A 26,656-nucleotide genomic window follows, 5' to 3' on the forward strand; every position below is an offset into this window, starting at 1 on the left:
AAGCAAGCAGAGACCTAGTATAATCAGATTGATTAATGTCCTTTATGCACACAAATTGCAGATTTTAGAATTCCTTACATGAAATTAGTTAGCCTGGCTTCTTTGTCCAAGATGAATGTGGTGCAAGAAGTGACTAGCATGAATGGTGAAATCTAAATTAGATTTTTAAAACTCAGTTGAATCATCTAAATTGATAATAGTAAGGAAATATTTCTTTAATTATGAATCTTAACCTATCTCATGGCTTGGCTGATTTCCCACATTAATATACTGTCCAGGAAATCAAGACACTAGGGAATTGTCCAGATTCACTGTAGTTTATCAGTTTCACATTCTCTCACCTTAGCACTGTGAGAATGTCTAGATAGAAAAACCATTGACTGACATTTTACAAAGATCCTTTAAACACTTCTTGTGCTGTTAGGTTAAGTGCTTTTTGTTCCAAGGCTTATATCTAGGGCCTAAACTGACCTGACACTATCCCAGGAAAGTTACAAGTGACTCAAGATGATAATATAAGTAAGTGATTGACAATATATGTTCCAGTGACTTACAGCTAAAGAATGACTCATAGGAACATTTTGTTTTCAGGCATATCAGGCTGGTGAATTACATAGTCCTTTTGTTCCCTGCCTTAGATATGCTACAGGGGTTATTTCCTTATTGTGTGGGCTGGCAACCTCATTTTGGTTAGATGGGTATCAATGGTGGTCTAAAGAGAGTTTCTATTACTTATAGAGTACTACTCTTTGCTTTTACTTTTAAGATGTAATAACTGAAATTTTAGAAAAAAGTGTTATTTTTCTTATGTATAAAACCTAGCACAGTGATTCTCAAACTTTTGTATTGGTGACCGCTTTCGCACAGCAAGCCTCTGAGTGCAACCCCCACAAATTAAAGAGGGATTTTTTTATATTTAAACCCATTATAAATGCTGGAGCAAAGCGGGATTTGAGATAGAGGCTGACAGCTCACAACCCCCTGAGGGGGTCACAACCCCCCATTTGAGAACCCCTGACCTAGCAATATGCAATAAAACTGAATATAATATATAGTTAGGACTACAGTTATTCCTCACCCAAGTATGGATCAACCACCATTAGGTAGCGGTATTATGTGTCAAATGTACTATAGCTAGGTTATATAAGTATGCAAAAAGCCAATCGTGTCAGTTGGAAGAGCTACATATTTCTCTAACTTTCAAACAGACAGAGAACTTTCCACTGTTTGTTAAATAAATTTGTTTTATTCACAAAAGGCAATGCAAACATACTGTACGCAAAAGGCCAGTTGGTTACTCCAATGGAACAAATCTACTATTAACACTCCAAATTCCCCGAAGACAGTATTTTCTATAAACTGCAGTCCCCTTCTCCCTCCACCCAATAGTCTTACTTTAGATAAGCATTTAAACTCTCCAGTTTAAATCTAGACAAAGAGGCAGTTGGAGCCTAACCTGCAAAATGAGTTTACAGAATGCATTCAATCACACAGCACTATGGGAGCAGCTCACCAGGAAGGGTAAAAGTTGTCACAATTCCACGGATTTCAATGATGCTATGAAAATTTACACTAGCTGAGGATCTGCCCCTTCTTATTTCTTCTTCTTCTTCCCTTCATCTATTCAATCTTTACTAAAAAGATCAAAATAATTTTGATCAGTTTCATGTATAATTTACCTACTGTAAGTGTAGAAAATATCCTAAAAAGACATTCACTAAATTTATAGGTACCAAACCTGCTCATATTTAATATTGTGGTGTATTTCTTCTTAGAAAAGATGCATAGATATAAGTATGGAAAAAAGCTCTTATACGAAAACAGTTACAATAATAGAATAGAGCTGCATTTATAGCCGCCAGCACCAGCTTTCTTCTCAAAATGACTACTTTTCATTGAGTTGTACTACTCCAAAAGACAGCAGCTATGAACATGAAAGTCCACTCATCAAAACAAAATGAACACAGAACATGTTTTAATCTTTAACAATTACCTTAATTACCAATTTTATTTTGGAATACTGGAATTTCTAAAAACAAAGATTTATTAAATAGACAAGGTGCTTGTCAACTCAAAAATATCTGAAATTTTAAAATCCTTTAAAACATTCTCTGCATGGTGATATTACATATAAATGATGTCCTCACATATTGTTCAAGTGAAAAAGTGACATTTTTACACAAGTTTTTTTAGCAGGTAGCAAACAACTCAAAGTAGAATAAAGTTTACGCAGTTTGTATTTGACACCCATGGAACAAAGTTAAATACAATAATAAAATTCTCATTTTAAAGTTGCAGAAACTTGTATTTTATATGAAAAAGCAGAAGTTATCTACTATTTACTCCCAATATAAGACAGCAGGTATAAACCTAATGTAGAAATCTGAAGTTAAACAGTTCCTTTGGCAGCATATTTAGTTACAATCAGGCCTTAAAAATAAATATGATAAGGTATAGAAGAATGAAGAGATAAAACTGATCCCATTAACACCAAAACCCTCTAAATACAATTTTAATAACAATCAAATATTTTACACTATCTACAACTTTCAGAAATGCCTATGATTTGGATTACAAGAGATTATAGGATGCCAAATCCTGCAATATAAAGTGTCATGGGTTTTTGTTTTGTTTTTAAGAGTGTGTATATATATGCATGTGTACAAAAGCTCAGACACAAATGGGCATACACACTATTTATACTTCATATATTATAAAGAACAAAATATCAAACACTTTAATCTAACTCTGAGCCAACTCTATTAATCCCAAATTAAGATACTGGGTAATATTTATACTGTCAAAAACTTTGAATCCAATAAAAACTTTCCTTATATTTCAATGACAAACATGAAAGAACCTATATTAATGTTAACTGGGTTTAATTTGATTAACTATTTGGAATAAAAGAAATCCTTGCATACAAATTTTCTAATAGCAAGAATTTTCCACAAGAATTTTGAAATGAATTTTCTTGGTTCTTTCCCCTCCTCCCCCCCCACAAAGAACACAAGGAATACATTATCAAAATATTTTAAAGGTGTCAGATTAAAGCACTTTACATTTATACTGAACAGCTTCACCTGGAAGGATAATGCCAAATTAAAACACTGGAGAGGAAAAACTACAGCTCCAGTTACACAAACTTGAGTATCAAATGATCAGGTACTGAATACCTTATTGTTCCAACATGAAGCTGCATCTGAATAAGATCATACTAAATAATGTATTTAGTAACAGTAAGACAAATGGAGGTGGCATTGAACAGATGGTGAGTTTTATTTTGGGAGAACACAAGGAAGATCTACCATGTAACAAGGTCTCATCCGGTAGAAAACAATGTACATCAAACACTCATTTGTGGACAGGCTTTCAGATTTCCATGCATTTAACCAAGATATTTTATCAAAGTTATTTATATCCATTATTCTTCCCAATCTAAATGTCAGCCATTCATAACAAAATTAAAAATATGTATAAATATAATCATATTAAGAAGCCAAGTAGGTAAGCCAAGTAGAGAGTGATGTGCAAATTTCCAGAAGTTAAAATAATAAAAAGGAAAGAAATCCCATATTCTTGGAAGATTATCCAGCTCTTGTAGTTCATTTACTCTATTACAAAAAACACCCATAACAATTAAAGTGTCAGGAAAAGTCACCAGATCTTGTTTCTTTTCCACTGAATGCTACAGGTCCTCATGCATGAGGTGATTCCTTTTTTAAAGGCATGCTTGTCATTTTCAGTGTATATCCATTCCTTATGTCCAAAGAGGAAAACAGTCCCACTAACAAAGGACCTTTGCTTTGGATCCACAGTGGTATAAGTATACACTCTCAAATATATTCATCTAGACAAGTGAATGGTGACAGTGACAGGAAAGCCTAAAGAAGACGAGAGCTTTGTGGTCCATGAAGGTAACTTGTGCTCTTAGAGCTCACCTCCACCATTTTCAGAGCAAACAAGGCAGACTCCCACAGACCTCTGATAAACAGCACTCCTGAGCCTCTCTCTAACCAAAGGGAATGAGACAGCTCTCCCACCCTTAAACAAACATGAAGACAGATTTTACAAATTGCCAGCTAAGTAACCTGCAACCTCAGAGCACCCGTTAGTTTGCAGCATCCTCTACCCACCTTTGGAAAGAAAAGATGCTGGGAGTGCCACCCCTTCTGGAGAAAAAGAAAGAGAGCTCCCTAGTAACAACCCCCTCCCCCTACACCACCACCACCACCACCACCAATTCCTTGCAACGGAAACAGAAGACCCCCTTGGAACTCCAAATCAAGTCTGGCAACACTGCAAAAAAAAATAACCCCTAGAATTTTCATATTTGTTGTATTTACATGGTCCTCATTGCCAGAATATCAAGGAATAGTCTCCCTCTCCGTTCACACTTGCTTTATCATGCAATTGTTCTATTAGGTAATGCATCCCATAAAGCAGAACTGCTTATGGTATAACAAACAGACCTATAATTTGTCTAAACCACGGGGGTTTGTTGGAAGAAATACTACTGAAGTGAAAAGATTCTCTAAAACAGTGTAATGGAAAAGACTACAAAAAGAACAGATAAAGCAACATAACTAGATTTTAAAGCACCCTCTCAAGTTTCCAGAAAAAAAAGGAAAGGATTCTCTTATTTGAGTTTAGATTTGAGAATGATACTCCACGAGATTGAAAGTTTTAGCTGATGGAGGCTACTTAAGTGGGGATTGAAATCATTTATGATTTTTTTAAAATCATTAGCTCAAACTGTCTTTAGAAAGATTCTGAACTGTCAAACTTGAAGTATATTTAACTCTGAAATAATTGCTTAGCTTTATAATGCAGCAAATTGGGTTGTTCATTTTAATCAAGGGAAAGTGTACTTGTATACCAATGACAAGCTATTTAAATCATGAGGATCACCAACATTTATGAATGCTTTTAGGAATATGAGCTTGGTTTATTTTCAAAGGAGAGGCTGTGGATGGTAATTTGTTTGTTGCTGTGGAACTGAATGAGGTGGAAGTGCCACAGGATAGCCTGCTCCTTGAGGCAAATTAGATGTAGAGTTCTGGTAAGCTGACATATCCACAGACATTCCCATATGTTGGGTGTAAGCAGCTGTACTTGTTGCTGACTGAAGGCCAGAGTTCTGGTTCATGTATCCAGAGTTTGACACAGAATCTGGTCCAGGACTGCAACAGAAAAAAAAATCATTTTAAAACAGTGACAGTTATGATTACCAAGTTCATTTGCGTATCACACTATAAGCCATTTCAAAAGTGATTTGATTTTGCACATTTCTGAAGTAAAAAAATAGAACAAAAAATTTTACTGACATTTACCCACCTCTGGACTTTTAGTCCTTACGAATCTGGGGGAAATCAAATTGTATATTAAAGTCTTGCTGAAGTGTTACCTTAAATATGAAGCTTGAGCAGGCTGAGTTGCTCCTGAAGAATTTATAGTTTGAGGCAGGGACCTCAGTTGGCCCATCTGATCAGGTCCTAGACCGTAGCCTTGGGGAAGAGTGACTTGATGCATACCCTGAACCATGTAGTTCCCACCATGTGGTTGTACAGAATATGGCTGTAAATGAAACAGAACACACACCATGCATCAACTTGGCTGAATTGAGCAGTAATATATATATAATGCAAGAGTACAATGCTCAGGTTCTATGTGTAGAGCCCTATAAGCAGAAAATGGCACACTAAAGCCTGGAGAACAGGATTGCTCAGGAAGTCCACTTATTTGACTATCTCGAAGAATGAAACTCTCTCCGCTTCCCCCATCTCCCAAGCATGTGTGTGGATGGGAATTTAACAGAAGATACACAGATACTGTGGATCACAAACTTTGTTAGAGGAAGATTAGCTGATGTTCATTTGAAGACATTTCTAGCTGCAGTAAGGTATGCAGCTCCCTCAGGTGATAAACGCACTGCCTACATTCACTCTGCCTCATTTTTCTAACTATTCCATCCTTAATTTGCACTATTGCTATTTCAAATCACACTGTAGGCAAATGTTTTCAGCAGGAGGATTTGGTGGTGATTTTTAACCTGTACCTCCCTTGTATACACACTCGAAGTGACTCCGTAAGTTAGTACACTTCATAAGCTAGGAGATAAATAAACGAGGTATGCAACAGGAAAAAAGTTAACCTTGCTATAAATCTTATATTATGTCAAGAAAAAATGCAGAAATTAACACTAAGGAGGCACATTTCACACTTGATAAAGGAGAAACAGAAGTTGAGACCCCGTTTATCAGGTTATTTGTACTGGTGAAATGTTGCATCTTAAAGACATACTTAAATGAGCAGAACATTTCCACTGTGTATTAAATGGCATGTATCCTATGTAAATAACTGATTTTTCTTGAAGTCTTTACAATTCAAGCCACAGGCAGGGTAAGCCAATACAGCATACACACACATCAAATATGAATATTGCACACATTGGTTTTGGATTTGGAATGAAGTTTACCTACATAGATGGAAATACATAACTTTGTGCAATACAGCTGTGCTTAGCACCATTTTGCTGTTTTTTCCACATCAGGAAGCACTATCTCAGAAGAGATCAGCAATATTAAAAACTCCAGCTGTCTCCTGTCCAGAATTTCTTTTCTCCCCCGAAATATAATGAATTTTTCATCATTTTCAAGAGCTCAAAGCACAGTATAATGGTTAAGTGCATCATCTTTAATGTGGCAGTTACTATGGTAACTATTCTTTTCACATTGAACAATTAACATTCATTTAAAACCCACCTAAAATATGCAGGCACATTCTACTTTTTCTTTCTAAGTGTCTCCTTTAAATACGTCTTGCCTTTTCTCCTTTTTTGCTTTCATAAATGAACATATGTTGGGCATATAAGAGTTCATTCTGAATCCAATATTGGACTTATTTAACCCACTAATGCACAAAGTGTTTGTTACTTAAAAGGGGGGAAAAACCCACCAGATAGTGATACACCCAAAGTGATATATCCAAAGAAGAATGACTATATCTGGAAGAAGTGCATTGCCCTCATGATGCAACCATATTAGAAAGTTCAATCATGTCCCTGAAAATAAATAGAGTAACATTTTCTTTTGGGATTAAGGAAGGACATATGACTCAGTAAATCTATCCATCTGTGAAACACAGGAGTATAAAAAAATGTTTTGTTGAGTGACTCACTGAGAAAACTAGTTAACTGGGTTGTTAAACTTCAACACTCAGAATACAACATCCTTCTACTAACTATACAGCAAAGATTAACAATTGCATTTTAGTGCTACAAGATACCTATTTTGTTCTAGTACATTTTATTCTACAGGATTTAATGATCATGAGGAAACATCAAATTGTTTAGAAGCTAGCAATAAAGCCTGTTCTCCTTTATGCTTTGTTATCACCCTTTAAAAAGAAGATGCATATTAGGAAAGCCTCTGTTTTCTGAAAAGGGTACTGACCTGCACTGGAACACCAGCTGATGTGGGTGGATAATGTGCTGGAGGATGGAGCTTTGAATAGGCTGAATACATAGGCGCTTCATTCATCAGTTTATTATAGAGTTCCAAGGCTTCTAGAACTTTCACATTCAATTCAGATAATTCTGAATGTTTCCTGATTAAAAAACAAACAATTTACTCAAAACTCCTTCAGAGTTACTTATACCTTTGGGTATTTTGCAACAGTTAAACTAAGAAGGTCTTTAAGCACAGTCTTAACTAAGTATGAAAAAAAAAAAAAAAGACATTTATTTGTATTTTTAAAATGTCCAGCTCCATTCCAGTTATCATACTGATGAACCTTGGGAAAGTACACAAGAGAAGAGGTTGAGGATTCTTCTTATAGTCAAATTGAAAAACACAACTTTGTCAGTCTCTCTTTGCTTTCTTCTTTTACCCATTTATCATCAAGTCTCCTCAAAGGTCTAGGAGAAATCACTGCATTTGAGTATGTTCCCTTATTGATAACAGTCATCAGCAAATTGAAAGTTAAGCTCATAAAATTTTAGACACACTGCTACTGCTGTCAATGAAAAAATTGCAACTGTACAGTCTTCCCTATTTAGATTGGAAGCTCTTTAGGGCAGGAACTGTATCTTGTTTATTTATACAGAACCCAAACACAACAGGGTCCAGATCTTGTTTGGGGCCTTTAAGGCCCCACTAAAATGAAAATCAAACTAAATATTAAGAAGTTAAAACAAATAAAGAGTGAGCTTGTCAATTTTATATTCTATATTTTTTATTTTAGGTAGGTGAAAAAGAGGACAGGTATAGTAAAATGTGGTAATCCCATGTCCAGTTTAAGACCCTGACAAATAAAGGTGAAGCATATGTAACAGCGTTGTACTCCTTGTTTGAAAACACAAGAAAGAGACCGGCTCACCTATCGATCTCCTCTAGTTTTTCATCTATCATAGGACCCATCTGTTGACAGATGTCTGTGAAGACAAAAGTGTAATATATTGTACAATTAAAACTTTAACCCTAGTCAGGGGTAAGAATATATTTTAGCCGAGTACAGCCATATTAATGGAAAGATTATAATATTTGTCTACTACCCAGTCTTTTTTTAAATTTTGCTCTTAATTTTAAATATCATCATTAAAGAAACCAATAATTTTCCAATTATTTCAAAAGGAAGAGGGAAAGCAAGAATTAGTTTGCTATATAACTAAAACTAAAGCCTACAAACAGCACTGAAATTTCACCAAATTTCTCAAATAATCCTCTCAAAACTGCTTCATCTACATCTAACGAAAATCAATTACTTTAGAGCTACAGCACAGCATAATACCACCAATTGTCAAATACCAATACCAATACCACCAAATGTCATGCCATATTGCATGACATTTAAGAATTCATGCAGTGACAACAGAGATTTAAAAATCACTAAATATATTGTCAAGAAAAGGATTACAATGTAAAATACACCTTCCATTACTAAGTGTACACTGTCCATTAAGGAAGGGATATTTAATAAAACAGAAAATATAATGCCACTATATAAACCTATGGTATGTCCACACCTTAAATACTGCATGCAATTTTGGTCGCTTCATCTCAAAAAGATATATTAGAATCGGAAAAGGTACAGAGAAGGCCAATAAAAATTGATTAGGGCTATGGAACAGCTTCCAAAGGAGGAGAGATTAAAAAGACGAGGACTGTTCAGATTAGAAAAGACAACAAAAGGGGGATATGATAGAGGTCTATAAAATCATGAATAGCATGGGGAAAGTGACTAAGGACGTGTTATTTACCCCTTCACAAAACACATAAACCAGGGCTCAGCCATGAAATGAATAGGTAGCAGATTTAAAACAAAAATAAGGACGTACATCTTCACAAAATGCACAGTCAACTTGTGAAACTCATTGTCGGGGGATGCTGTAAAGGCCAAAAGTATAACTGTATTCAAAAAGAATTAGATAAGTTCATAGAGGATAGGTCCATTAGGGGCTATTAGCCAAGATGGTCAGGGATACAACCCCACGCTCTGGGTGTCCCTAAACCTCTGACTGCCAGATGCTGGGATTGCATGACCGGGAATAAATCACTTGATAAATCCCGTCATGTTAATTCCCTCTGAAGCATCTAGCACTGGCCATTGTCAGAAGACAAGAGACTGGGCTAGACAGACCACTGGTGTAACCCAGTATAGCCATTCTTATGTTCTTTTTTTACAGCGATATAGTATTTTAAAACATCTAGGCAATTATAGTTCACCCAGTCTCAAGAAATAGATTTAGTTGGTTATATTCTCCCCCATCCTCTTAGCATAATTTCTCTAAGAACAGAAATGGCATCAATTTTTTCCTTCCTACCACACACAAAACAGATATTTTGATTAGTTTAGGGAGGTATTTTTTATAATGTGTACATGAACATGTTCATATGAGATACTCCAGGGGAAGCTCTTGACAGAGAGCAAACACATTTTCATATAGCGCAACAGGATTTGAGAATATCAAACGCTATTACCAGTTTCTTTACCCAGAGTCACTTGTTCCTCCGGGACAAATAGCTCCACCTCAAGCAGAGTTCTGACAGCACCATGGGTCATTCAAAGTGATGTTTTCAGTGCCCTAACTTTCAGAGGCTGAGTAAGTCAATTATGCAATATATAAGAAGAATTCTATTTAACTAACAATTGAAGATTTTGGTCCCAACCATATACTAGCCTAATACCACCCAAGACCCAAGCCCAACATACCTATTGGAGCCTTCTATCAGTACAGACCAAGAGTACTTTTACATTTAAAGCTCAGAGACCTCTCAAGTAAAATGAGAGAAACAAAAAACAAACTATGCTTTTGTTCTTAGCTGTAGAATGACATACTCAAGTTAGCATGTTTAGTAATACTCAAGTTAGCATGTTTAGTAATACTCAAGTTAGCATGTTTAGTAATACTCATAATAATACTGATAAGAATACCTTCTAAGTCTAGAAGATCTGCTGAATCAGGCTTTGCATCTGTAGGATCTATACTCTGAAGTACCTGCAGCGCTCTATCCATTTTATCCTGAATGACATATAAAAGATTTTTAAAATGTAGTTATTTCTAAAACATAGCACAGAGTTCTCTAGTTTTCATTTGAAAATTGAAAAATGCCTCTCTTATAAAGAGATCTAAACAAGGCTTTTCTCCACTGTCTGTTTTCACCAGTCAGCACAGAAAGAGGTTGTGATAGCAGAGAAGTCATCCCAGCACACCTCTTTCAGTCAGGTGCAGTGCTGCAGCTTGGCTCTACTTGAGCTTCCCTTCACCTGGGTTATAAGCAAGTCCGGACAGACCTTTTTACTGAAGAACATCCGCTTCCAAGAGTCTCATTTACTAATGACAGTCAGAAGCGAAAGGCAGACCTTACTCAGATGCACCTGGGGACGGACATTCATCATCTTGGGCTCAGTCCAACTACTTTTTCCTTCAGGAGATATTTCTTTCTTGTACCTGGAAACAATCTCTTTTTGGAACCCCTCCCAGCTCCTTCTATAGGAGCTGATCTTTTCTATAGCTCCGTCTCTTTTTAGTCCTTCCTTAATGAGCTTCCCTCTTCTCTCCGCTCATTCCCAATTAGTTGGTGGGAAAGGGGAGCCTTGCCCTGCCCTCTTTGCAAGGCTCCTGGCCCCAGACCCCTAAAGGTACGACAGGATTTTCTCCCCAGCACAACTAAATCCTGGGACTGCTTTCTCTCTACCCATATCCCCCCCTTAGGTCCTTATATCTATTGCTTTCAAATCTTAAAGGGCTACTACTGCCCTTAAGTGGCAGACTACTCCATCACAGATGTACAGACTAATATTTTCATAAAACTTGTACAAAACACTTAACTCCACATTTTGTATTCATTAAACATGTCTGCTTCCAGAACAAGATATTAAAAGGTACTAGTGGACTCAAGAGTGTTTAAGGCTAGACTGGCAATGCTTAAAGAGTATTGGAGACCTAAGCAGCCACATGCCAACCTTTCACACATCCTCTATACCTGTTAAAAAATGTGTGTGTTCTGGAATGCTATATTCAGTGCTTTCCCAAAAGAGTTATCTTAAGAAAATGGAAATCTGCAATTCCTCCCTCATACACAGACTGGCTGAGTGATATCTCTACTACTGCATTAGTGAAAAAAGTGACTCGAATAGAAGTGTGTGGAAAAAATACAAGGAAGTCTAGTCACACATGAAACTACTGCATACCTTTGCAGTTTGGTATATATTAATTCCCGATACTTGTGGACTACGTTCTCACTTAACTATCTATTTAGTCACTTCAATTATTAATGCCCTACATGACCTTTATAGGTACAGGTGTCCATTCTCCCCCACCCCCATGGTTTTGTAGTGAACACTGAACTTTATTATTTATATGCTATTTTCACTTTGTGTATGTATTTCTATATAATGTTTATATGTAATATAAAAACAATCAAAAAAGTTTCTAAAATAATGATTGCATACCTCATCTATATAAACAGGTTCAGGTTCTGCTGTCTTAACTTCTTCTGTAGTATCTTCAGTAACAGGGGGTTTATCCACAGTAGCTAAGAGAACATGAGTGTCAGTTCCTCTTCTTTATCTTTGTTACTATACTATCCTAAAAATACACCCTCCTATTCTTAAAAAAAAACAAATATTCAACACTGCACAGTTTAAACTGTTTCCTTAGGCCCGAGTACAAATACACTCTTTGATGGCAAATCTTTAACGTCAAAGAGAACTTAAAAAAAAGCAAATGACTCCCAGAAAGTGATGCTCTTAGGTCTTCGAAGAGGGGAGAAAACATTGCATTACAGCAAAACAAACTCCAAGGTGATCAGTTTCTGAATGTGATAGGTTTTACTTGGAATTTAATCCATTGTTCCTTGGACAAACATTCAAAACTGTGACTCAAAGTCAGTAAGGGTAAGTGTCTATTTGACCTCCACCAGTTTCTAGAACAACCCCATCATTCTCACGTTTTATATCATGGAATTTTAAGATGCTCGTGTAAATGTTTAGACTAACTTACAAAGATAAGGTGGGTGAGGTAGTAATATCCTTTATTGGACTAACCTCTGTTGGTGAGAGAGGCTTGTCTCTCTAATATCTTGGGACCAACATGGCTACAACAACACTGTATACATAGAATTACTTCTGAAAGTACTGGTGTGAATCAAGGTATCAATTGTTACCTTAAACTGAGTTATACATGAGCATGAATAAAATTCAATGTTAAACTCATGTCTAATGGCACACAGAATCCAGGCTATATTCCGGCAACATTTTAGGTGGTATATTCCTGGATTCAAATATAATTTTTTCTTCATGAGAAACCAGAGTACATGAAACAACAGAATACCAGCTTTCTGTAACAGGACAGTACAGAGGTTTAGCAAAAAGGAGACAAAAAACAGGGGTGAAAATCCTGGTTCCACTGAAGCCAGAGGCAAATTCCCACTGACTTAAATGGCATCAGGATTCCATCCCTGGATTCTCTTCCTGGTGTATTGCATGACCCTGGGCAAGTTGCTGTACTGAGGGATTAGAGAGAAGCCAAGTTGAATATTTCACTTACCCACCTTTTTAAAGCATCACATGGTAGCTTTTAATATGTAACTTACCTGTCTCAGGTTCTTCATTTAAGTTAGAGGATACAAAGTTAGAAGGGAATAGTCCTACTCCTCTCTGATTTTCACCTTTCCACCAATTGGCATCACTGAGGAATTAAAATGTTTAATTAGAAAACTTTAAACATTCATACCATTAAAAACTAGATTTACAAATAGATTCTAAATAGCTGGAGGTTCTTATTCCATCATTCTATCTTTCAGTTATTAGGGAGGTATTAGAAACCATAAGTGCTATTAACATAGCATTAATCCTCAACCCTCTAACTCAGGCAAAACTTCATCAATATCAGTGATAACACTGCCCAAATAAAGGCTGTGTGCTCATTGAAGCAAATTGCGGAGTACCTTCTGCAAAATGCATGGTAGTCAAGGGATCGGAACAACTTGCGGGATCAGGCCTATAGGACCTGCAATGTTCTGTGCTATTCTACTGTAGAGTATAGTGGAGGAAATTCAAGTCAAAAGATGCTGTCAATTTAGGAATTACAATCTGCCTGAAATTCACCCATAAACTTTAATTTTTGAGTTGCAGTGTATTTTCTTCAATTTTGTGCATTTGACAGCACCGTCTCAATACAGTCTGTTTCTCTGATTTATTTGGGATCTTCACCCAGCAACAGAGGAGAGGAAAAGCATTTTTACAGACAGGAAAATTGTAGTAGTAACACACCAAAAATCAGTAGGACCATTCAGGGGGAAACGTAGTGCCTGAAGCTTCTTTTAACTTGTCACAAATTAACTAAATTTTGAGTTGACTGCGTCCCACTAACTTAACCTAAAAATTGTACAAATATTACACAAATTGGGAAAAACAAAGGCAGAGCTACAGTTTCTGCTCTAATGCCTACTAGCAGAAAAAGGAGGAACAGTAAGTCACTGTTTGCTAAATAAGGACAATGCTGGCAGAGAATTAAGTTTTATTTTCCAGCTGAAGTCAGGGCAGCTAGTAGTGGCAGCAGCAACAGTGAAGAGTAAAAATAATAATTAAAGAAGTCTATGACTGTCCCATTAAGACTACATCCATAATTAGTCTGTAGAGCACTTTGATGATTTAAAGGACAACATAACTGTTAAATATGATCCTAATCATTTTGTATCTGAACAAATGTGGACACAGTCAGTAGCCAGGGCTTTCATCATTTCTAGATGGAGCTTGAATTTATTATACATCATTACTAGATGTACAGAGTGCTTTATGTCAGGGTCAAAAGCAAAAATCCTTGCCTCACAGTACTCAGACTAAAGACACAAATAGGACCGATCTAAACTGAAGACAAATGAAATGTGGACGTCAATAAAGGGCTCTGTTGACTTCACAGAAGATCTATGCACAGGCTAGCTAAAAGTAATTGAAAGAAAAATAAGAGATGCTTAGAAATTATTAATTGGAAGCTGTTCCAAGTGTAATGGATGGTGTAAAAGAACGCAATATAAGGAGTCGTAGAAAGAAAAAGAAAACACGCAGGACACAGCTCATAAAGAACCAACTTAAATGATCACAGCCAACATCATGTTTCAATAATAAAATACACCTTCATCTAAACACACTGTACCTGTCATCCAAAACGATGATAATTTCTCCACTTTTAAAGGTGAGCTCATTGTCCTCAACAGCTTCAAAGTCATACAGGGCTCGCACCTTCCTTAAGACCTTCTGATTGTTCTGTTGAATTTCTGCAGATGGGTATAAGGATTTAGTTTCCGTTTGCTGCTGTTTCTGCTCTTGCAGAGACAATTCAATAGCTATGGTTTGGAAAATAAAAAAAGTAAGTCTGTATATTTTATTATTTATGTATAAATAATTTTAGTTTCTGAAACGAGAAAAGTGAAAGACCAACTTCATAGAATATATTTTAAAAATGAAGAACATGATATATATCTGTTCTTCTGATTAAAGGTATTTTGAATTCAAATTTCTTATTCTTAAACTTTTAACCTGTCTAAACTTCAATAAGTTTACTTAGCCCTACAATTTGAAAGTTCAGAAGAAACTAGCCATGAACAAGTTCTGAAATAGATTATAAAAGCAAACATGTTAATTACAATAGGAATTTCAAGTTCACTATAAGACACAGCTTTCATGCTAACACAGTGATGTTACCGATAGTACCAGAAATCCTGTATACTAATTCTTTGCTGTGTCAAGTGAGTAAGGATATCTGTACTCAACATGAGAGCATAAAGAATAAAAACCATTGTAAAACCTCCATCTTTCAGAGTGGACAGATGGGGAGGTGAGGAAGAGATGGGATGGGGCAGAAGGGAAGAGGAGATCAAGAGCTCTATAAAGAGGAGGAACAGCTGCAGTACAAGCACTGCCTCCAAGGCCCATGCCAGTGGACTGCATATGGGTGTAATACCTCTTATCCACCACCTCCTCCAAAGCTTTTTTAAAAATAGCATATTATTCTCTCCTGACCTCCCACACCCTTATCACTTTCCATTCTGTGGAACAGTTTTCTCTGGGTACAGTTTTCTTTTTTAGTGGAAAATGTATGCATGTTAACAAAATGTGTTTTAGAGCACAAGTATAGAACACTTATAAGTGTTACATTTCTAACCAAAGGCGGTGACTAATAATTTACCTTTAGCTATATCTTCATCTTCTTTGGTTTTGCTTGATGATGCACCATTATTGGCAGCACTTGTGAGAGTCTGCAAATGAATTGGCAACATGAATCCAGCTATGTTTCAAGCAAAAAAGAAAGCTCTACAGTTACTGTGTTTTTTTTAAAAAAGAATGTATACGTAACAGTATTACATATGTACCTCGCCATCATTTGACGCCATCATTTCATCACTAAGTGGAGATCCCTCACCCCCCCCCCCTTTTTTTAATTTACTCCCCACGGCTTCAGTTGTTTGTTTGTTGTAGACACAAGGAGACCATTTATTACTATTATTTCCACCCCTCTCTGCAGGACAGTATGCCCCCAGCCTCTCATACTCCCCACTGTTGCAATGCAATTCCATCTAAGCACAGCAACAGCAGAGGAAGTCACACTAAACAGCACCTAGGTTAGGGTTTACAGAAAGGAGAAAGACCTTTTTGCTGTGATGATGAAGAGCCACCCTCCACCCCTACGAGTATTGGGTGTAGGGTGAAAGGAAGTAAAACTGGTAGTCTGCTACCTTAAAGAGATTAACAGGAAAAAAGCAAGGAGCATATACAACAGGGTAGGATTCTCCTTGAAGCTTTCATAAACCCTAGCAGAGAAGGGGCCTTGAGGCCCAGCAACAGTAGACTCAGTGTAAGGCCCCAGCAATGATACGGTTTCTCATGAGTCCTAAACAAACATTTTTTGCAAGAACAAATGTTAATGAGCAATAAATCCTTCAATCTCACTTGTCTGTAGGGCAACGCATGAGGTAATGTAGCTGAAAACATTCAGCCTGTCAAGACACAAACATAAAATTTTATCCACAAGAGAGACAATGAAGTGTAACTCGTTGTCAGTAGTTCAGCAGTGCAAGCCTGGTCGAAGAACTCTCCATCCATGAATTCAAATCTTTGCCATATCTGTCATTTACAACATATGCGTTTACCTCCAAGTCCAGTCTCTTACTTTTGTTTTGACAAGTCCCAGTTGGCTAGCAGACAAAAAGCACCTCTCTCAATGTTAAGTAGGGCAAGATTCAAAGTTCATGGAACTATTTTATGCAGCACACAATACTTTCTGTCTTCTTTGTTTGTCTGTGATTATTCTAGCCAAATTCTGGAATGTACCATACACCTACTATACAGAGAACTAGCCATACCAGGATAGAGGGGTAGCCCCCATCACCCAGAGGAAGGGCAATTCCTGAAATGGATGGATGGTTGTGTGGTTAAGAAATAGGACAGGGACTTAAGAGATCTGTTTCCAGCTCTGCAACAGATTAAACGCATCTGGAAGATCACTTGATCTCTCTGTACCTCAGCTCCCCATCTGGACAACAGGGACAACAATATTCATCTCATGGGGCATCATGAGGATAAATAAGTTAGTGTGTGAGGTGTTCAAATAGTCACCATTAGTGCTACAGAAACACCTAGAAAGTGCAAAGTAGGGAGGACTCACAACATGCAAGGCATTTAAATTCAAGCTACTGCACAGCTCAGAAAAGTTTTGACTTAGTCTGGGATGGTCAGGCATCAGATGCCGCTCCAGTCTCCACAGTGGCAGCATGCAGCACAACTTAGTCATCCGCTCATACATTCTGAAGGCGGGAAAGAAGTAAAAGAGGAAAATGAACAGATGTGTGCCTGGTTCTGGAAGGGAGAAGGTCACTCCTAAACGGGGACATGAAGCCACCTCTGGTTTTATAACCTGCTCTTTTAAACAGCAACAGAAAGATGTCACTTCAATAGATTATCGGTCTCTTACCCCCATATTCATAACACAAGCACATCATTAGAAATATAATATGAAAAAAGTCTTTTGGCATGTGTCAGATCAGAATTATATCTGTCATTACCTGAGATCCAGCTGGAGGAAAAGTTACTCCCTCTTCTTTAAGAGATTTAATAGTTGCAGATATTAAGCTAAATTGAGGGTCCTTTTGAAATTCTTCTGACCACTCCATCATTAAAGCTTTTAGCTTTTCACATACTTTAGGATGAGCCTATAAAGACAAAGTTAAATAATAACTGTGTAGAGAGGGACGTTTACAGACATAAAAAGAGCAGAAATCCCTGTATGCCAATAATTCAAAACCCTGTAACGTAAAAGGAGATTCAACAACAAACACTCACATAAAGTTATGATTGTATATGTTGCCGGCATGTCTTAAATAGTGCATTATATCTTACATGCCAAGGCAGAGTACACTATGAGGACAGTGAGTGGGAGCCAGCCCCAAAATTTTCCCACAACCTCATGTGGATCCCTTATCCCTGCCTCCCAGGGTGAAACGGGAACAGGGATCCCTGGGGGTTGCTGGAGCACACTGCACAAAAGCCCTGGGGATAAACTTCACTGCTCCACAGCCAGGCCCGGGGGGGGGGGGGGGGCGCGACAACGACGACACACATGTATGTTTTTCCTCCAAAACCTACGTTTTATGACAAAAAACCCCAAACATATAAAAACACCTTCATTGAATGTCCCCTTTTTAAAAGAATTGCAAAGTTTCATTTTAATAGTGTGACAGCCCTGGAGACGGATGTCCTAATTATCCTCAGAACAGGTGCACATGGGCATTTTCCTGCCAGCGTGACTCAGCCTAGAGGTGGAAAGCCCAATTCTCAGATTAGATGGTAGTTCAGTATAAAGCCTTCTCAAACTGCAGTGACTCTACTGAGACACCCACCAAAAGAGCTAATGTACTCATGTTCTCCTTTTGGGCATCTGAGTCCCACAGGCAGCACAATTACAGTCAGGGAACAGTGTGTGCAGTAGTTTTCCCACAGTGCAACACATCTGTAGGTCTAGAGTGTCAGCACCAGGGGAGAGGGAGGGGCGCTAGACACTCTGGGATAGGGTTACTTTGACTCAGGTCTGTGCACTGCAGCGTGGACACCAGAACCCTAGGTTCAAGCACAGGTCAGAAAATCTTTGACCTAGGGTTAGAAATGCAGTGTAGAGGCTCAAGCCCAGGGTTCCCAACACAGGTCCACTGACTCCAGTTCCACTGCCCTAGGCTTATATTGCTGTGCACACACACCCTAACGGGCTGTTTAATTGTGGTGCAGACATTCGGGCTCTAAGACCCTGTGAAGTGAGAGGGTCCCAGAGCTCAGGCAGCCTAAGCCCAAATATCTACACCGCACTTAAACACACCCTCAGCCCGAGTCAGCTGGCACAGGCCAGCCGCGGGTGTAATTGAGGGTATGTCTAACATGCCAAAAACCTCAGATTAGTTAAAGGAATTTGCTTTAATCTTGGAAAAATTATTCACTTTATCTAACAGTGTTCCAATGGTTCTATTCTTAAAGAATCTTCACATAATAAGGGGACCAGTTCTAAAGCCCTTCAGCCTCTCTCACAAGACAGCCAAGATCCTCAGATGCTGTAAATCAGCATAGTTCCATTACCCATAATGAAGCTATGCCAATTTACACCAGCCAAGGACCTGGACCTGAGTTTCCAAGCCACGTGCAAAAAGCAAGTCATCATCAGATAGTATCTCTCTCCCCTACAACACTACTAAAGAGAATGCTCCAGAATACATTATAAATATAGCTTAATAACAATCTTACCACAAGATTAAAACATAAATGTTTGAGGATTAAGACTGAGTTTATCTGCTGTAATGAAGTCACTTGTTACTCCAAAGAAACCTCTTTAAGATATTCAATAACCAGCATGAGCATATTTCCAGTGAAAAGCAGCCCTAGGATAGTTTTCTTAGGGAAGAAGACTACCATTTGCCAGGAAAAGGTGCAAGTCTTCTGATGCTCTTTTTCATTCTTACGACCTTTTCTTCCAAAGGGATGAAAAGACAGTGGAAGAGAATGGGGACTTTCCCAATCACATGGTGAACAACATCCCTAGGTAGACCCAGTTCTTCAATAGGATTAGAGGGAACATTTCTCAACTACAAGTGCTGTCTTAACAGAATATGAAGGACAGATTATCTCGGCAACAAGTGGATGGGTTGGGGAAGAGGAGAGTGCAGACTTCGATACTTATTCCTCCTTTTGTTCCTTCCTAAAGGGTAAACCATCAGAAATTTTGTCAGAAGGAAGAAACAGCAGAGGTCATTCTAATATGATATGGAAGACCAGTCTGCACTAAACATCCAGATGATGGGTGATGATGGAATCTGATGGTGGTTTGAAGTTACTCTCTCTCTTTCCCCAAAGCATCCTGGGGAGCAAGAAATGAAAATGAAATCCAAAAATAAAAGAAAAAGGTCAAAGAGTTGGTAGTGATGGGCTGAAGACCTCCCATTGCATAATTCACCATAAAACTTTTCTCTTTTATGCCTCATAACTAATACCTCTTCCTGATTAAGGGCAGCAAACACAGGAATTGCCAAACTGGATCCATCTAATCCAGTATTCTGTCTCCAGCAGTGTCCAGTACAACATGTGTCAGATTAACTGGGGGGGACGGGGTGGGGGGAGAGCAGATGTGAGATAATCTGCCCTCCTGTTCCCCTAATCCCCAACTGAGGTCGGCTTAAATTCTGAAGCATAAAGTTTAACATCCCCTTCAACAAATTGTTAGCACTAAAAATTCTGGATATTCTTGTTACCCATATAAATTTCCAAACTCCTTTTTGGTCTTGCTAAATTTTTGGCCTCACTGCAATAACCTGTGGCATAATTTCAGTCTAATCATGCTGTGTAAAAAGTAATTTTATTGACTGTCCCTTTGTTCTCATGTTATGAGACAGGATGAACAGAATATCCCAACCTCCCTTCTCTATGCCATTCATTATTTTATATACTTATGTCCTTATGTGTCTCCCTTCTAAAAAGAACAATCCCAATCTCTTTTCACAATAGAGTTTTCCCATGTCCCTAGTCATTTTCAATGATGTTCTCTCAACCCCTCGCCCCATAATTATGAACTATGAAAGAATTCTACCAAATTAATGAGAGACAATTTCCCTTTGCAGGAACCATGCTGATTAGGTCCTATGATATTATAATCCTCCAGGTGTTTTATTATTCTATTTTTAATTGTCATGTCAACCAGTTTACCAGGTACAGATATATGGCACTCTAGTATTTAATATCTCAGGTCACCCACAGAGCCTTTTTTAAATAGGGGTTAAACATTTGCTATCCTCCAATCCTCTGTTTCCGCTGCTCTTTTTTAATAAGATTGCATACTGTTGTTAGCAGCTCAGTCATTTCATTCTTGGGCTTCTTCAGAACTCATGGAGGTACAATCTGGGCCCTATTACTTACTGCTTTTTAAATTATCAATTTGTTCCAGTATCTCTTCTAACGCCTCAATTTCTGATAGTCCCTCACATTTAAAAAAAAATACTGAGCAGATCTGGGGTTAGGAAACTTTCCAACAGCCCATTTGGTGAAGACTGAGTCATTTAGCTCCTCAGCAAAATCCTTAGCTTTCGTAATTACTCCTTTTAACGCCTGGTGATCCACCAATTATTTTACCAGACTTCTTGATTCTGACATATTAGAATTTCTTGCAGGGTGGATAAAAATAGGATTTTTTTTTTATTTATTTAAAAAAAAAGAAAGGGGGATTTTTTTAAAATTTAAATAGGTTTTTTCCTCAAAAAGCATTTTATCAAAAAAATCCAATCTAAAGATAGTTTTAAGTAAGATACATTATAGCTCAAAAGATACCATCATGGAATAGGGATTAGAAATTCTAAATCTATAGTATGACACAATATAATCATGTAATGTTTAAGAAAAGTTTTGTAAATGTGTTCCAATAGTTCATGGATCTTATAGGGTTCCAGGGGCTTCTGTATAGATCATTTAGGTTAATTTTTCTATCTACCCAATGGGACTCAGTGCTCAGTCTAGAAGATACCATCAGAGACGCTTAGTTTTGCAGTTCTCAAACTGTGGATTTGTGTCTCCAGAGATAACATTCTTGTTAACAGCAAAAATGTTTTTAAATAATATATAGAGGTGAGAACAACACACCTCAACCCTATTGTCCCTCTGCAAATTTGTGTACACAGAGTCAACCCCTTCCCTCTCTCTAAAAAGTGCAAAGTTTCAAAAAGCTCAATGAATAGAAGATTGTTGGGAGCAGAATAGATCTGGACAAGTATAAGAGGTCTGGAGATAAATGTGAGAAGGGAGGGACAGGCAGTAGAAACAAAAGTGAAACTGTTTGAGTAGCATATTCCAGAAGTCTTGAGGTCTTTCTGAGAGTAGCCTTCATTGATTTGAGATCTACCATACCATTCTCTCACTAGAAGGGAAAACCCTATAATGGCAGCAGCCTGTAAAAGAGACCCAGTTTGGGAATATTTTAATGAAGTTCCTCTACCTCTGGGTAAGACAGATATGCGTGCAAAATGCAAACAGTGCAACAAAGAAATGCAAGGCCTGGTTGCCCGAATGAAACATCATCATGAGAAGTGTTCCTTCTCAGGAGGAAGCTGCCTTGAAGATGATGAAAGGAACATGTCTGAACATGCAGGATCTTCAGGTTGGTAAACGTTTTTATTTAATACTTCTTCCTTAAAGACTGCCGGTCTTCCTTCTGGACTATTCTTGAATTCTCATGTTTGAGCAAAAATATATAGTTGTTACTCTATTGTACTATCATTTTAGATGCAGTTGTGATAAAAAATAAATAGCTGAAATAGGCAGATCTTCCTTTTTACAATTTCACCTTTAAAGCAGTACTGAGAGTCAGTGAATGCAATGAGTAATACTAAATGAGCAGTTTGGTAATAATAATTAAATAACTGCATTGACTTATTTTGTTCAGGAGAATCCATCCTCAACATACAGGATTATGAAGACTATCCACCTTCAAGATCACCATCATTTTCTATAGTTTCAGAGTTATCTGCCAAGGACAGTGTTTCAGTCACATCATGTTTGTCACACAGCCACAGTATATCACCTGTAGCAAAAAGAAAAAAAATCTCCATCATCCAGAAACAACCATAGATAAGTTTGTGGTAAGAACCAGCAGATTACAAAAAGAGGTAATTGATGAAAAAACTGCCTGGTTTGTTTATGCAACAAACTCTCCTTTCCGTATGATTGAGAACCCATACATCATTAACATGGTTCAGTCATTAAGACAAGGATACAGTCCACCCAACAGAGCAGACGTTCCAGGCAAATTGCTGGATAAAGTGTATGAAAGAGAAATTGAGCAGTGTGCAAAAAGGTCTAGAGGGTGAAATTGTTAACCTGAGTCTTGATGGGTGGAGCAATGTCCACAATGATCCTGTTGTACGTGCCTGTGTGACAACAGAAGATGGAAATGTCTTCTTTACAGAAACAATTGATACATCAGGAAATACACACACAGCAGAATACTTGCAAGAAGTAGCAGTAAAAGTTATAACAAACTGTGAAAGAAAATTCAAATGCCTAGTACACGGCTTGGGCACAGACAATGCTACAACTGTATCCAAGATGAGAAGAAATTATTTACAAGAGAGTCCCAAGCTAATAACATACGGTTGCAGTGATCATTTGATGCAACTCCTATCCAAAGACTTCAGTGTTCCAGAAATAATATTGTTGAAACTGCAAAATACTTCTGTAACAACCACTTTGCAGCAGCCGCTCTGAAAAAAGTGGGAGGAACCAAGCTAACTCTCCCACAAGACGTGCGATGGAACTCAGTAGTGGACTGTTTTGAGCACTATATCAAGAAATGGCCTAATCTGATGACAATTTGTGAACAAAATCATGAAAAAATAGATGGCACTGTCACAGCCAAAGTTCTCAACATTGGGCTTAAGAGAAAAGCTGAACGCATGCTGAGTATCCTGAAGCCTATTTCTGTAGCCTTGAACAAAATGCACGGAAACAGGTGTTTTATTGCTGACGCTGTTGAAATTTGGGAGGAGCTGAGTGAGATCTTAAAGAGAGAAATATGCAATGACAGAGTTAAATTACAAGCATTAAAAAAAAAAAAAAACGAATGGGACAAGTACTATCTCCAGCTCATTCTCTTGCATATATTCTCAATACTCGGTACCAGGGTCAAACCTTAACTGCTGAAGAAGAGGAGTTGGCTATGCCATGGACATCCAACAATCATCCCTCTATAATGCAAACTATAATAAACTTCAGAGCTAAGGGTGAACCATTCAAGAAATATGTTTGCGAATGATGTTTTAAAGAAAGCCACACCAGTGAACTGGTGGAAGTCACTTAAGCACTTGGATTCAGAGACTGTTGAAGTGATAATCTCACTTTTAACAGCAGTAGCTTCTTCTCCGGTGTAGAAAGAATATTTTCTTCCTTTGGACTAATTCATTCCAAATTGAGAAATCGTTTGGGACCTGATAAAACAGGAAAACTTGTTTTTCTTTTCCAGATTATGAACAAACAGGAAAATGAAGGTTAGCTGCAGAAGCCAATATTAAGTTTCTCGTGTTGACATGGCTGACATAGTCAATTTAATTTTGGGTTTTTTTAAAAAAAAATATTTCATTTAACTATTTTAGTTAAAAACAAACCTGATTTTTTAAAAACTTGAATGTTTAACTAAATTCAAAAATTCATATGCTTGTTTTGTTAAAATATTATGTGTTTGCTATTGAAGAAAAAAATCCAGAATACATAACGTTGTTGTTTTAGTTAAATAAAACAATTTAAATGTCTGTCTGGTGATGTTCTCCTCCTAATACAGCATGGCAAGAAAATCCTCCAAATATTAATGATTAACCTGTTGAACTGAAGACATTTATGAAGTCATTGGGAGGTGAACTATCTGCTTCAATTATCTTTGGTAAATGAAATAACCCAAACAATCATCATTTTCTGATATAGCTGTAAAGCTAATCTGAAAAGTTTTCAAAATAAATCACTTTAAAAATGTATAGTGTGTACCTTCTAAAAATGAAACCTACATTTATCTTTGAATTGTGAAGAATATGTATTTAGGTTATAACCACCACAAGAATGCATTTTTATGTAGAAATCCATGATTGAATCGAATCTTTCTGACTAGTGATTTAAATTATGATTAAATCAATTTGATTTAAATCAAATCCACCCTGATTTCTTGTTTTAAAATATTTAGCTATTTGCTCTTTCAAATCCATTTTTAGTCCTTACAGTTTCTCTCTTACCTACTGCCTGCTATAATTTGAGCTTCTGCTGAATGGCTTCACTGGAGTTAGAAATCCTTCAAAATATGGAAATCTGTTTGACTTGAATAGTCTCTTGAACTTTGCCATATAGGCTTACATCTCCCTTTCCTGTTTCTTTTTTGTTAGCATTGTATGTGCCATTTGAGACTGAGAAAATCTAATGACAGCTTTCTACTTCTCAAAGTAAGCTTAAACATTTTTAGGTTAGTATTTTTCCCTATGAATTTATTCCCACTCAAGCAAAAGATAGTTTCTTCAAGTAGGGGAGACCTCAACATTACCAAGTGAACCAAGTTTAGCAACATTCCATAATTTTTTCTTAAGATTCCCATAGTAACTAGCTGCAAATTATTTAAGTCACAACCTTTGATATCTGCAAGAGTCACTTCCTTAGCGTTTCCCCCCCACAAATTCAAGCATTCACAGATTTCAGTGGTGAGTAAGACATCAGTTGTATTTTCAAACGCATCAGAATTGGAAAATGTTATTTATAGCATATAAACTAAGCTTTATCACAAATATACTGAGAGAGCAAAGCCGTGTCAAGAATTACATCCATTCTTATTATATTAAGTATATTTAGTAAGTTATAATACATTACCTTATTTATTATACCACGTACTTCACTTGCAAAATCACGGGAACATATTTCTAAGTGAAAAATCTTTCCACAGTTTGACACACAGGCTCCTAGCAGCTGACAACAGAAATAAAATTGCAAAAAACGTTGAAGACAGCAATGGTAGTGATTTGTTCAAAACACGAGTGTTTGTTTTTAAAAAAAAAAAAGTGAGTAATATGGACTAAATTCCATCTTTAGATAAGCATGCCAACTCCCACCAACTCCATCTAGAATTAAATATGTGTATTCATGGACAGAGTTTGGCTGTAATGGTTGCTTGAGTACATAAAGATACAGATGTAAAGTTCCACAAAATAATGTATAGTCTACTTACCGTTAGTGCTTGCAAAGCAACATGTGGGACCTTATGACTTACTCTTTTCATTATGGCTTTAAGGCAATCTTTTGCTCTAGAAGAGAATTAAGACAATATCAGTGATAGTATAGTATAGTTCAGTCACTGTGAATTACAAATTAAAATGTCACCATGTTGTTAGCGTCCAGGGAAGTTAAGTCAGCCAATGAAATGTATGATACAAGTTTTAAATGCCAGCAATTTAGCCAACCCAAAACTCCAGTTTTCCATAACAGTACCAGCTTGGGAATTACCACCCATGGCTGGAGAGAGAACCACCTGAAGAAGATGGACCTGAAATAGACAACAAGGAAGAAGACCCTCTATACGAAGAAGCAATTGCCATGTTTTAAAAAGTGTGTTTTGTCTAGATATTGGGGGAAAAAAAAAATCACAGATCTAGGTGGATAAAAACAATGATTTTTTAAAATTTAAATCTTATTTGCTCTTTGTACCTATTTTAGAGTCAACCTGCTGAAGCAGCTGTTTTGTACTTTTTTTTTTAAATTTCTTAAGTGTTGGAAAGATTTCATGTTTTATGGATTTTTTTTTCAACGGAGAAGTTTCACAGTTAAAATGCTCATCTATGCTGAAAAAGTAAGTCCAGAACTTCATTAATGTTCGTACAATGAAAACACCACAAATATAAAATTTATAAGAAAGGAGCCCATACTACATTTGTAAACAAACACCACCTTTGATATACGGAATTTCAACAGAAACATTTCAACTTTTTGAACCTATCAGGCTATATTTCTCAATCAGGTTTGCAGTTTGAAATCAGTGGGGTGAGAAGTCTCACTTTAATCTATTTTTGAAAAACTGGACCTGTGGTAGATAGAGACCACAATAACTTTGTTA

General features: G+C 37.1%; 1 protein-coding gene across 2 annotated transcripts in view; it reads right to left on the minus strand.

The window, feature by feature from the left end:
* Positions 1-1,224: 1,224 nt before the first annotated feature.
* The window catches only part of STAM2 (signal transducing adaptor molecule 2), a 33,566-nt gene continuing 8,134 nt past the window's right edge, over positions 1,225-26,656 (minus strand). Inside the window, exons 3-14 of one of the 2 annotated variants that reach the window (XM_037912066.2) lie at positions 25,775-25,850; positions 25,420-25,515; positions 17,565-17,711; positions 15,692-15,761; positions 14,660-14,780; positions 13,098-13,192; positions 11,956-12,038; positions 10,435-10,522; positions 8,380-8,434; positions 7,455-7,608; positions 5,408-5,577; positions 1,225-5,183 (exon numbers count right to left, since the gene is read on the minus strand). In XM_037912066.2, the coding sequence (XP_037767994.1) occupies positions 4,955-5,183; positions 5,408-5,577; positions 7,455-7,608; positions 8,380-8,434; positions 10,435-10,522; positions 11,956-12,038; positions 13,098-13,192; positions 14,660-14,780; positions 15,692-15,761; positions 17,565-17,711; positions 25,420-25,515; positions 25,775-25,850 (1,384 nt within the window). In that variant the 3' untranslated portion in view covers positions 1,225-4,954. Of the gene's footprint in view, positions 5,184-5,407; positions 5,578-7,454; positions 7,609-8,379; positions 8,435-10,434; positions 10,523-11,955; positions 12,039-13,097; positions 13,193-14,659; positions 14,850-15,691; positions 15,762-17,564; positions 17,712-25,419; positions 25,516-25,774; positions 25,851-26,656 lie in introns of both variants that reach the window. The other variant, XM_037912065.2, reaches the window with a different exon arrangement.

Source organism: Chelonia mydas, chromosome 11, assembly GCF_015237465.2.
Source record: "Chelonia mydas isolate rCheMyd1 chromosome 11, rCheMyd1.pri.v2, whole genome shotgun sequence".
NCBI lineage: Eukaryota > Metazoa > Chordata > Testudines > Cheloniidae > Chelonia > Chelonia mydas.